Source organism: Oryzias latipes (assembly GCF_053564925.1).
Source record: "Oryzias latipes strain Hd-rR chromosome 1 unlocalized genomic scaffold, Olatipes_Hd-rR_3.1 chr1_Y".
NCBI classification, from domain to species: Eukaryota; Metazoa; Chordata; class Actinopteri; order Beloniformes; family Adrianichthyidae; genus Oryzias; species Oryzias latipes.
In genome coordinates, this window is record NW_027616335.1 from 8,739,651 (window position 1) to 8,753,386 (window position 13,736).

General features: G+C 37.7%; 2 protein-coding genes across 4 annotated transcripts in view; one reads left to right on the plus strand and one right to left on the minus strand.

Annotated features, from left to right (window-relative positions):
• LOC101157513 (catenin (cadherin-associated protein), alpha 2) overlaps nucleotides 1–13,736 on the minus strand; it is a 284,873-nt gene that overhangs the window by 113,019 nt on the left and 158,118 nt on the right. The gene's annotated exons all lie outside the window — the stretch shown is intronic.
• On the plus strand, nucleotides 8,476–12,811 carry LOC101174802 (leucine-rich repeat transmembrane neuronal protein 1). Its single transcript, XM_011493419.4, has one exon. The coding sequence runs from the start codon at nucleotides 9,562–9,564 to the stop codon at nucleotides 11,137–11,139; it is 1,578 nt and encodes a 525-aa protein (XP_011491721.3). The 5' UTR covers nucleotides 8,476–9,561; the 3' UTR covers nucleotides 11,140–12,811.

Below are 13,736 nucleotides of genomic sequence, written 5' to 3' on the forward strand. Positions count from 1 at the left end.
TGTAGTAAAATTTAGGCATCTTGGTTTTTCAATTGACACACTGGGAGTCAAAGTTTGTCAGAACTTGGAGGCTCTTTTGAAGCAGAAAAAATCCCCCACCCTGATCTGAGCAAAGAATGTGGTTAGCTAGGACATTGTAATGTCTTCATCCAGATGATCAGGTAGTTGTAGTAGTTGCTGCATTTACAAATGAAAGGTGGCTAATTCTAGGCTGTTGAATTAGTCATTTTGAGCCACCCAGCCATTTGGCTGTGCTCTGGACGCTGCAGGGGGAGTGAAAAATCCTGGGCGTTCTAGTGTTAAATGCACTAAAATCTAAAACAGACATTTTACTTAGCAAACCACGTTAGGAGATTTTTTGTCATAATTTGTTAGAATATCTGCAGCACAAGTGTTCATACTCCTGCTCCTTACCAGCTTCTCTTACAACAAACCATTGTTGAAACTTTGTGATGGCATTGGATGGATCCTTTCCATCTTCTGCATAACCACCCTGCTCCCTTAAAGTCCCCTATGAGAATTTTTCTTTTTATAAAAACGCTCCAAGTGGTGTTTTTATTATGATTATGAAGTTTTTGACCCAAAATCTCAACCCAAATGTCTTAAAAAGCCACATTTCATGTTCAGCTGAAGCCTCTGTTCCCAAAATCTCCTCTACATGGGTATGGTCATTGGTGCTGAGGTGAGTAGCCCTGCCCTTGATTCCGCCTTGCCCCCCCCCCCCCCCCCCCCCCCGCATGAGTAAAGAGCTTGACGGGGGGGGGGGCACAAGGGCAAGGCAAGGCAAGTTTATATGTATAGCACAATTCGTACACAAAGTAATTCAAGGTGCTTCACAAAACAGAAAAATGCATTAAAATCACAATACATCATAGAAATAATCAACGTAAAATTTACTTTAAAAGAAAAGAAAAAAAATGAAAATTGATTTAAAAATAAAGGAAGGAAAGGAAAGAAAAGTGCAGATAGGACCTTTCAGTCATATACACGGCTAAACAAAAATGTTTTAAGTCTAGATTTGAACATGAACACAGAAGAGGCCTGTCTTACGCCTTCAGGGAGGCTGTTCCAGATTTTAGCTGCAGAATATTGAAACGCTGATTCCCCTTGTTTAGTTCTGACTCTGGGCATCAACAGGAGGCCGGCCCCTGAGGTCCTCAGAGTACGAGATGGTTCATATGGCACTAACATGTCAGAGATGTACTTTGGTGCTCGGCCATGGAGAGACTTGTACACAAGCAAAGCTGCTTTGAAGTCTATTCTTTGAGGTACAGGGAGCCAGTGCAGAGACCTGAGCACAGGACTAATGTGATCATACTTCCTGGTTCTGGTCAGGACTCGAGCAGCAGCATTCTGGATCTACTTAAGCTGTTTTACAGCGACTGACAATCTGTCTCTTTAGCCATAAAGAAATGGTGAAAAGTGACATATTTTTGGTTCCAAATTGACACTTTTTGAACAATGTGTGGAATGACAAAATGAGTGTTTGTAACCAGACCCTCCTGTTTAATAAAACTACACACGAGAAAGAACTTTGACACTCTATTGCAGACCGATGGAGCTGGAGTGATGGCCATCACTATGCCAGTCCTCAAAAGAGGCGAGCTGGCAGCTAGACAGAGATCCGCTGGGGGATGGGGAGCCAGCCTGCTCGGGCCTCCTGAACTTTATGATATTTTTCTTAATAACAATAATAAAAAAAGGTCCCCTGATTCTTGTTTTTATTTTTACCCCTTTCTGGTTAATGCGGGGAAGCAAGCCTTCAAACTCGGTGAGAGAAAGAACACAAAAGCGGAGAAGACATTTGGGACTATTTCAATTTTAAATATGTGTGGCCAACAACAAAACCCAGTCTTTGACGCACTTTAAATGGGTGCGGGGAATGCAGCAATGTGCCATCTTCTCTTCTACTGCACCTGAACTTGTGCACGCTGGAGGGGACAGATCAGGGAGCTTGTGCAATGTGAATGCGCTCCTGGGCCGTTGTGATATCACAATGGCTCATTCATTCAAACCGAGCATGTTTGTGACAGTTTGATTGACAGCAATTTAAAAGTAGATGGACAGTTTTTTATAATAAAAATGCCACACGTACATGTCAGAATGATTTTATCGAAGGGGGATTTTAAATGTATGAGCAAATACTGCAACAATTAACTTGATCACTATCATTTGACTTGGAAGCTGTATTAGAAACAATGAATAGAGTAAAAATGGGGCTACGAGACATAAAATTGGATTTTCTGCTATTGTTTTGTAGCCGTGTTCACGATAAGGGACTTTGCTTCTTAACCCTTCAACTGGCCAAATGGTCAAGCACATTATGAAAGCATGCTTTTAAAAAGATTAATTGGGTGTATTACTTACCCAAGGCACTAAGCAATAGAAAAAATCCATGTATTTCATTGATTTTTTTTACCTAGGCGGGTTGTTAAAGAATTTAAAAAGTATTAGTCAGCATTTTGGAGTTCCTCCTACAATTGATTTCCAGATGTCTATCCAGCATAATCCTACAGCAAACAAATGACTCACAACCTGTTTGTTAATTATTTTTTAAATAAATTGAACTGCGAATTTGCCTGCAAAAAAGGCAACCATATTCTTAGGTGAATCCATTAAATATTTATCCTGTTTCCAAAATGAGGTGAAATATTATAATTGTTGCTTTCAAATCAACAATCACTTATATTAGATTTTATCATTTTAGATATTATATATATATATATATATATACACACACATATATATATATATATATATATATATATATATATATATATATATATATATATATATATATATATATATATATATATATATATATATATATATACACATACATATATATATATATATATATATCTATATATATATATATCTATATATATCTATATCTATATATATCTATATATATCTATATATATATATATATATATATATATATATATATATATATATATATATATATATACACGGTGGTTGGAACCAAAAATCTCCGCTGTGGTCCGCTTGTGAGCCAGTTTCTTTGTAGCGCTTGATGATTTTTGTGACTGCACTTGGGGACACTTTCAAAGTTTTCCCAATTTTTCAAACTGCCTGACCTTCATTTCTTAAAGTGATGATGGCTACTCGTTTTTCTGTATTTAGCTGCTTTTTTTCTTGCAATAATAAAATTCTAAGTCTATTCAGTAGGACTATCAGCTGTGTATCCACCTGACTACTGCAAAACACAACTGATCGTCCCAACCTCATTTATATATATATATATATATATATATATATATATATATATATATATATATATATATATATATATATATATATATATACTGTATATAAAATAAAACATTGGTTTCTAAGATTAAAGGCAAACTACATTTAAGTTTGATTTAAGAGATCCGAATGAAAAGAACACTAATACAGTCAAATCTTTAGTGAATGCAAGCAGGTGGTCAAAAATTAGCTGCTTAGACGGGCAGTTATATTTAGAAAAAAAAGTGTACTACTAAAAAAAATAGTTTGATCACTAAATGACTGTATGCTGATCCTTATTTAATTCTAATTTCTAGAGAACACACTTCATTTTTTGACAAGGTTTAGACAACATACATCCATTGGGTAAAATAGCTGTTTGAATTTTTTTTAAACTACACTCACCAATCCCATAAAACACAACTCTTGGTCAACAATGTTCAAACAATATATCAAAAAGTTTAAACCTCTAAAACAGTGGTTTAACTCTTAAACTCTTACAATCTGTCACTTTTCTGAAAATATATGACATTGTTTAGAGAAAATTAAAGATATATGCTTTGGAACTGAATATTTTACGAGTACAATGAGTGCCTATTAGGTGTATGTGGGCTATTTGTTGTTAGTGTTGTTGTAGCCTGAGTGTTTCACGGGTGCACAGATTCACTTATAGGCTGACCTCAACTTTTTAGAAGAGTCAAAGCTCTTAGTCTGAAACGGATGGTTTTCTGCATGCTCTCGTCTCCTGTTGGCTGCGTCAAGTCATTACAGTGCACCATGTCATTAGCTGATGGCACACTCATCCATTACAGCTAAGAGGGAATATAGCACAGCTGAGACTGAAGTGATTTCAGTTTCAATCCGTCAAGATCATCTGAAGGTCATTATTTTATATACATGTAGAAAACTGCAATACAATAAGAAAGGAAAGCAGGAAAAGACTTTTTAAAAATACATTCAGGAAGGGATTAGTAGTCAGTGTTGCTAGCAATTCCGTAAAACTATGTAAAACTTTTTTTTGTATTTGTATATATTTATTTATTTTACTACTTCAACATCCAAATTCTTGAAATACAGTGAAGTTCATCTAGTTTAACCCAGATGGGGGAATGATAGCCAGTGTGTCTACTATTACTATGCTTATGTTGTTTCTCTTTCGGCTTTTCCCATCAGGGGTCGCCACAGTGAATGAGTCGCATGGTAAACTTGGCAATGTTTTACGCCGGATGCCCTTTCTGACGCAACCCTCTCAAAGCAACCGGGCTTGGGACCGGCACAGAAGTACAGAAGGGAACAGGGAGCAGCCCGGAGTTGAACCCTGGTTTCATGGACGGAAGGCGCCGCAAACCAGCACGAGCTAAACCGGCTCCAGATTACTATGGTTATGTGGGCTAATAAAAATTTAAAAGTTGGCTTAATGACTTAAGATCCTGATCTTGAAATAACTATCAATCCCACAATTCTCACCATCGCATGATTTTCTACAGAAGTTGTGCAACATGTTGCCTGTGCGGCAGAAATTATTTAGGATTATAATAAAGTCCTGCTGTTTATTTGAACATAGACACTCAGCACTTAGATGTTTAATGTTTATTCATTTGTCTATTGTCCTATACAATGTTCTTGTCTGCATAATACCCTTTGCATACAACCGGACAGACCCTGTTCCCCTGGGAGATAAGACACAGAAACAGCACCTCTACTCTCCTCTGTATTTGCAGCTTCTGAGCCTGAGGAGTTGTGAAAGAGGAGCACAGCAAGGGAAGTGCAAAGTAACACAATCTGTCAGAGGACAAAAAAAGAACAACTTCCCTATAGACACTATAGGTGGTTGATAGAATAAAGATGGTAAACATTGTAATAGCATAATGCAGGATAACGACGCAGGTGAGTGCAGGAATGCAGGTAAACAGCAAAAGGAGTACTGTTGTCTGTAAATTGCCACACTCACTTGACAAGATGTAAACTCTTTTAATGAAAGCTTGACAAACTCAAATACAGAAAAGCAAATTTACCAATGAAAGTACTGAAGAGTATGCAAAGGCCCATATTTCATGTCTGATAAATATTTTCTTTCTGCTTCATTCATTCTAGAATCGGTGGGTTTTAATCTTTGGGATAAAGCAACACCTTATACCAGCATCAAAATGGCTTAACCATCAAACATAAACTCTTTGTACTTCATCTTCAAAAAGTTGTAGTTTGAACTGGACAGGCTGATGGAATTCAGTACCTTCTTAGTGTGTGTGGTTTTTTTTTCCCTTCATGGTTTACGTAGCCAAGCAGAGGGAGTTAAATTCTCAAAATGTCAAGATCTGTTTTTTTCCCTTCCGTATTTTCTTGCCCTTGTGAACTTTTTCAAACGCCTCTCCCAAACCCTGTGAGGTTTTACCAACCCCCCCCCCCCACCACCACCACCACCACCACCACCACACACACACCTCCAATGTGCCCAAATGACACAACAAAGAAGACAAAGTAAGAAAATATGGCCTTATTGAAAGGAAGTTCAAAAAGCAACATTATAAACCAGCTTTTGAGCAATAATGTTGGAAATCAACCTTTTGCATTGATCATTTTCCCATTTTTCCAAAAGCTGTTTACCTGTGTTTCAGACAGCCAAAAGTCATGCTGTGTAAAAGGAATAAGTGCTAAGAGAGTCATAAGGAGTTCCCAGTGACAGATGTTAAAGCCAATGTTAAGTTGCTAAATGCACTATGGGGGCATAACAGACTAAAGCACTGCTACAGCCATTTTCTTTCACATAATTGCAATTAGATGCAAGATATCCAGTCTATAACCAAAATAGCCCCTGGTAACAAGGAATCGGATTTGTGCTGCTTTTTGTTAAATGTAAAATCGTCTTGTAGAAATTATGCTATTTCAGTTCCTCTCTCTGTAGGGAAGATTCAACTTAAACCTGGCAAGTTTACTGTGAATCATAGTATTGAACATGCTGGTTTTTTCTCTAATGTTAATAAAGCAAAGCGGAAAAACTTAGAAACTCAAAATACTAAGTTAGAATTGTATTTTATGATAAAATTATCTTTTTAAGATTGTAGACGCAGAAAATAGGCATCCTTAAGCACCCCATAAAAATATAAAAAAAAAAAAAAAAAGAGTATAACATTATTTAAATAACATTATTATTTGGATGTTGGCACTAAAGTCCTAACACCAGAGTAAAAAGACGAAGAACATTATAAAAAACAGAATATAATTTGGAAGAAGAAAAAAAAGAGGATGGGTATCATTTTGCCTTTGCCAATCTGCTGTTATGTATCCATGTGAACCCCTATTAGTATGACCAAAGGAAAATAACATTGTTCCTTTTCTGCTGATGCATGGAGCGGTGGGGTGACATTATCTCCTTTGTTAAATGTCAAGGTTTTGTTCGGCTCTTGCTTGAACTTGAAAATGGCTTGATTAACCTTAAAAACTACAGAATAAATGACTCTTTTCTACTCTTTTATTTCTCTCTGTCTTTTCACTTTTCTTTGATTAGTACAGTTATTTATCAAGGAATTGTTATATTTATTTTATACCTGTATATTTGTTTCTAGTTAAGCTTTAATCTCATTCCAGAAAATATACAAACAAACAACCTTGGCTCATTATTTTCATCTTGAAAAAATTTCATCTTTCAAAAAAAAATACATTCTAATATAAACACTTAGGAAAAGGTGACTCTTTTTTATAGCTAAACTCAACATAGCTAAGGTACTATTTTAGTGTATTTGAAAGATTTCTTCAACTTGACCTGACGTTTGAAGCATGTCATTGAGAAAAAGTTTACTAAAAAAAAAATTAAAAAACAAACAAACAATGGTGTGCAAACAAGAAAATGAATGGGCAACTATAAATTCAGTGCAAGACATATTAATATTGCGAGAGAAAAAAAATGAGATTATAGGCTCTGAACTGATCACAGAGAAGTGCAAAAAATATAAAGAAAAACTTACACAGAGACTTTTTTGCCCAATCTTTATGCTAATATTATGTGGCAAGCAATTACATTAGTATTCAAACTGAATAGTCTAGTTGTAATTGAAAATGACATAGGATGCCTGGCTACAGGACAGTTATATCAAATGAGGAATGTCATACTCAAGTCTTGACTCATTATACTCGAGCGTTCAATGTTGACAAGGCCGAACAATGAATACCAATAGCTTCAGATCAATATTTGTAATTGTAGTTCAAAAGACATACGTGATGATGAGTGTTTTTGAATTATATTCACTGGGGGAAAAACAAAAAGGTGTTCATTGTTTTATAAAAACCCCAAAATACGTTAAAGACCAACTCCAATAAAATGTGTTTTTAGTGTATTTTACATTTTCTTTTAGCAGCTTTCTAATAAGGGAGGACATTTAAAACTGCATTTCTGAGTATTTTTTGTATCCACATTGTTGTAAATGAGGAGGAGATGCAAAAATGCAGATGGAAAAAGCTTGTAGTTATTATGTAAAATCTATGATTGGCAGGCCACAAGCTCCTTGCTCCGCTCAATTCGGATACATCTACTTGTTGACAAATAGATCCATGTATGTCTTTGTTTTCCTTGTTCAAGGTGGAATCTGGCCCAAAACTGTACTGCTGGATAGCTCAGACATTTTTCACCAGTTTTGTTGGACGATAAGCAAGTTGGAGAAAAAGTGTAAACTAAGGGTTGATGGGAAATGAAGGTAGAGTCACACAGCGCCAACAACTCATATTTCTGAAGTTTATATATATATATATATATATATATATATATATATATATATATATATATATATATATATATATAGTCTAAAAACTGCACAATCATAATTAAAGGACCACTGGGAATCCATAAAAATAGATCAAAAGATGATTGGAGGTTTTTTGAACTGTCTAAGGTTTAGTAGAAATAACAGGGGGAAAAAAATGCTGTTTTATATTCTGCATACTTTAGAGATAATATAGGAAACTAAAATTTCACAGAATTATCAAAACAGTGAGCATGGAAGGGGCAGGTTTGTGTAAGTCTGGGGTTTATTAGAGCTTTAAGTTTTAGCCCAATCCTGTCTTAATATGTACATATCTGAGGCACAGAGAAAAACACAGAACCAGAGAAAAGCAAGGATGAGGAGGGAGAGGATGGTAGGGAGGAGGGAGCAATGTGAACAAGTGAGCGAGCGAGCGATCAAGGGAAAGGGAGCAAGAGGGAGAGAGAGGGAGCTCTCTGAATTGTGAGTGGCTTACGACACTCAGTGAACAGAAGGTGCTTCTGCATGCGCTGTCAGTGGACTGGTCTGCTGCAAGGGATTGCGCGCTCCTTTGCTTCCCACATTTACTGCCCTGCCTGTCTACCAGCACCAGCCTTCAGCAGCCCTTCCAGCTGGGTGGGAAAAAAAGAAAAAAAACAAGCAAGGGAGTGAAGAAAATCTGCAAGCCACAGGAGATGCAAATCACCTCTGAACTGGCATGAGGAACTGAGAAGACGAGGAATGATATTCAACAAGAAAATATTTTTTGCTCTTTTTTAATATTTCTTTTCTTGCATCCATCACTGAAAGCACGACTGACGGCTTGAATGGATATAAACCCTACAAGTCAGAGATTTCATCAGGAGATGGACAGAAATGCATGTAAACAGATTTGCTTCAAACTTATGCTGTGAGGAGCAAGACCGATAATAAGAAAGCTTTTCCGAGGTCTTTTTTTTCCCTCTCTCTTTCTGGCTGTCTCGTCTTCCCTGTGATCATTGCAGCAGAGGACTGCGGAGGAGCTAAAGAGACAGAGCCCATGCACGCATACAGGGGAACTTGCACTTCCTACCATCTCGCTGAAAGCTACTTGGATTCCTTCTCTATCTGGCTCTTTCACTTGAAGAAAACTAAGACATTGTACGCTTGCCAAGGATCTGGTGTCCACTGAAAAGGGAAAAAAGGCGGTGGTGGGGGGGGTTGTACCACAGTGGGCTTCTTTTCAGATTTGAACATAATTAGTGTTGGGGTACAATGCAATGAGCTTAATGGAGATCTTTTGAACAGGGGTGAGTAAGAATCGTATTGAGTAAGACCAACAGTTTTATTTTCCGTCCTCCTCCCACTGTCTGGTACCGTAAGCAAAGAGACGTGCTCTTTATTCTTTCAATTGTCATAGCCCACTCTGATGGACTGACAACCAGAATTATATCCCTATGTGCAAAAAAATAGAAGGGGACAATTAATTCTTCTTGTTTAATCAATTAAATATGGTGTAATATTTATGTTCCGATAGAGCAAAACAATATCCAGAGTGGTTCAATGGACATTTTCTCCCCGACATTCCTGGATATTTATGCTAATGGATTTCCTCCTAATTGGACTGTACTTAAAGTGGCCACTGAAGAAGCCCCCTGGGTTAATATTGTTTTCTTTGGGAATTTTTTTAAGAGCCATTCCCTTGGTAGAGGGAGTTTGTCCAAGGCTGTGCCGTTGTGACAGCAAGCTGCTGTATTGCGAGGGGCTCAACCTCACGGAAATTCCCCGCAATCTAAGCAGTGCCATGGGTTTATCGATGAGAGAAAACAACTTGACTGAATTGCGAGAAGGCCAACTAGCTGGTCTGTCACAGTTAACCTGGCTCTATCTGGATCACAACAACATTGACATTGTAGAGGAGGGTGCATTTGACAGGCTACGACGGGTAAAAGAATTAGACCTGAGCAGTAACCGGATTGAGAGTCTGCCAAATGGTACATTTAGACCTCTTCCAAACCTGCGCATCTTGGATCTTTCCTACAACAGACTGCAGGCTCTTGAGCCAGACCTGTTCCATGGCCTTAGAAAGCTCACAAATTTGCATTTGCGCTACAATGGTCTTAAATTTGTGCCAGTACGGATTTTTCAGGACTGCAGGAGCATGCAGTTTCTGGACTTGGGATACAACCAACTGCAGAGCCTTGCACGGAATTCCTTTGCTGGTCTCTTCAAGTTGACTGAATTGCATCTTGAGCACAATGAACTGGTCAAAGTCAACCTAGCCCATTTCCCTCGCCTCATCTCTCTACGTACTCTGTACATGCACAACAATCGTGCCACTATTGTTGTAAACACCCTAGAGTGGATATGGCATTTTTTGGAGAAGATTGATCTGTCAGCCAATGAAATTGAGTACATTGAGTCACACGTTTTTGAGAGCACCCCCAACCTCAAGGTGTTGATGCTCGATTCCAATAGGCTGACCTCTGTGGACCAGCGCGTCCTGGATTCATGGTCTTCACTGGACAGCATTACCCTGGCAGGGAATGACTGGGAATGCAGTCGCAATGTGTGTGCCTTGGCATCTTGGCTGAGTGCCTTCCGAGGCCAGCGTGACAGTTCCCTGTTGTGTTCAAGCCCCGACACTGCACAGGGCGAGGATGTGTTGGATGCCGTCTATGCTTTTCAGCTATGTGAGGATTCCCCAGTGGAGGTAACCACAGCAGGCCTGTATGCCTCAACAAGGGATCAGGCCCAGGGTAGCTCTGTGTTTCTGGGCCAATTCACCCCAAACCCTTACGAGGGAGAGGGTAGTGAGGTGGTCACAAGTTCATTCACTGTCACAGTGGGCCTTGATGACCCAGAGAGCACCATGCAGATCCATAAGGTGGTGACTGGCACCATGGCACTTATTTTCTCCTTTCTCATCATTGTGCTCATGTTGTATGTGGCATGGAAGTGCTTTCCAGCTGGAATAAGGCAACTGAGGCAATGCTTCAGCAATCAGCGGCGTAAGCAGAAGCAAAAGCAAAGCATGCAGCAGATGGCTACGATATCTACACCGGAATACTATGTTGACTACAAACCTAATCACATTGAAGGAGCACTGGTGATCATCAATGAATACGGGTCTTGCACTTGCCAACAACAACCTTCTCGGGAATGTGAGGTGTGACATTGCTTTTTTGAGTTGCCCTGTGATTACCTGGATACATCCCCTTTGGATACTCTATAGAGAGGATATTGAGAGACAAAATGGGACAACAGGATCTTCTTGACACTTTTTTTTCTATTCACTGTGATGTGGCAGGAATGTGCTTTATTTAGCTGACTATTTTGTGGTGGATTTACAGCTTCTGCTTTCTCCTGCTCTTCTAAAATCACAGGGCATAATGGGCACCTGACTGTCATGTTACTGATACTCTGAGAAAATACACAGAACACGAGGACATTTTCTTGGATGGATATTTGAGCTTTAACGTGTCTTTCTACTTGAGAACAATTCAAAATCATTGAGACACAAACTGTGGACAGGCAAGAAGATTAAGAAAAAAAAAACGTATTTGTATTATGGTACATTAAATATTTCACAAGCATTTAAAATATTGAAAACATGTTTAAGTTGAATTGAAAAATGTAAAAATGACAGTCTGTAAAATATGTTAAAAGAAGATGTGCAAGTGTGGACGACAAATGGGGAAAAAAAATACCCTATTTCTTTTGTAAACTACAAAAAAAGTTTAAATAAACTGCTATTCACAGTTAACTAATTTTATAAGTGTAAAGCCGGTCACAGAGGGTGAATGGCAGTTGATGCAGTCTTGCAGAGCTTGCGGACTGGAGAGCAATGACTCTGCAGTGTTTTAAAATAAGAAAACAAATGAAGGAATAAGTAAAATATATGAAGACAAAAAAATGAAGACAAATATTGAAAAAAATCAAAGAGACAGAGGGATATCAGCATCTCATCTTCAATGTAAAACTTACAGTTTGAATTCTAGATAAGTTTTAGTCACATTTGTGGGTTTATCATTCATTGTGTTGACTCACCATCACTGTAGTTTCTTTCTCATGGCCTTCTTGTAAACTGATTCAAAAGGATCAAGTTTATTTATTTATTAATTTGTTTTAAACGGCACATTATCCCTTACTAGCTCACTCATTGTGAAGCATTCACATTAAGAAAAGGGATTGTCAAAGATCTAAAGCTTTGTCTTTCTTTGCCTCTTATCACACTTTGGCTGTCACAGAAAAGTGTTGCCTCATGTACCTGAATCAAGCACACGAAACCAACGACCACGTAGACCATGCACACATAGGTAAAACTATAAATTGAGTAGTATCAGAACCACAGAAAAGATTATCCACCAGCTAGCTTCAAGCAAGATTTGCACATGCACTATTCGCCACTGTGTTTTCCTGTGATGTGAAATGTTTGTTAAATACGAGGCCATTAAGAGGTGTGTGTGTGTATATAATATATATATCTATTATTCTTCCTCTGTTGTTCATTGTGCAAATTAGTGCACTGACAGATGCTGTGTTTCCTGAGTCCTTTGACGTAAACAGTATGCTCTGGGAGAGGAGGGGTGGGGCATTGGTAATGACTGCAGAAAAAGGGAACAGACTGCTCTCTAGTGTGCATATTCTCATACTGTGGCTGCATTTTACATCTTCTGCAACATGTTCTGCAAACTCCTACAACAGTGGAGATTTTCTGATATTTCAGGATCTTTTCTGAAAACAAGGACCTTTTTTTTTTTTTTGCAGTGTTTTGTGTTCTTTTGCGATAAATTAAGAAAATGTTTACAACTTGTAAGTCAGCCGGAATAAAAATGTTTAAAGCACTCACTGCAAATCATTACAAAATTGATTCCATAATGTTTTCTTCAATTATCTAAAAAGTCCCCCCCAAAAAAATCACAGTTGTATTTTTCTTTACAATATGCAGCAACAAGTGGCATGAACTATAGACATGGTGAAAATGGTTTGCGGTGTTCCATATTAAAATGGCTTGTTGCATATGTTAGAAGTCCTACTCAACCAAAAAACTCTGCAGAGGACTTAAGGGCCCTTAAGAGAAAATAAAAAATAAATTGGCAACTTGGGGGTGTTCCTCACAGTAATTATATGGCACACTCCCTTGGCTCTAAGACTAAATGCTTTTATAAGTTACAGCCAAAAATTAGAATTTTATAAAGATTCATTACAAAAACGATGTCATTTAAAGTGCATTTTGGATCACTAAAGAGTAGATTAATTGTTGTTGTGTGACTAACATCTACTCCATATCTTCTCTCCCCACAGCTTATACGCAATTTGTGAAGGTACAATTTTCATTAAAACACATATTATAATGATAATGAAGAAGAAAAAAGTTTGAATTTTATTATTCGGTTTTAAATGGAAAGAAAACAACTTTTTTTGCTGTATTTGGGTTTTGACAGAAGCCTGATAATTATCTGCAACTAACTACAGCACTGATCATTAACATCAAACAAATATATATGATGGGGTGAAAGATGAAAGTCTAAAACAGGTTAATTAACTCCTTGGAGAGCTTGCACTGTCAGCACACAGTTGAGAAGTGAAAACGACCCATATTTACTCTTTATTTATATGGAAGCATGCTTTAGGCAGCTAAAGTGGCCTCGAGTTGCCATGTATGATTTATGATCCATTTCTTATTTATGGTAGCAAAGGTGTCCTCCTTAACATGGCAGTTAATCATAACATGTCATGTCATGCAAATGCAAATGATTGCTGTAGCCA

Bases quoted from the DNA above. Each gene is read 5' to 3' on its own strand.
- LOC101174802 (XM_011493419.4), top strand. From the start codon at position 9,562: ATGCTAATGGATTTCCTCCTAATTGGACTGTACTTAAAGTGGCCACTG.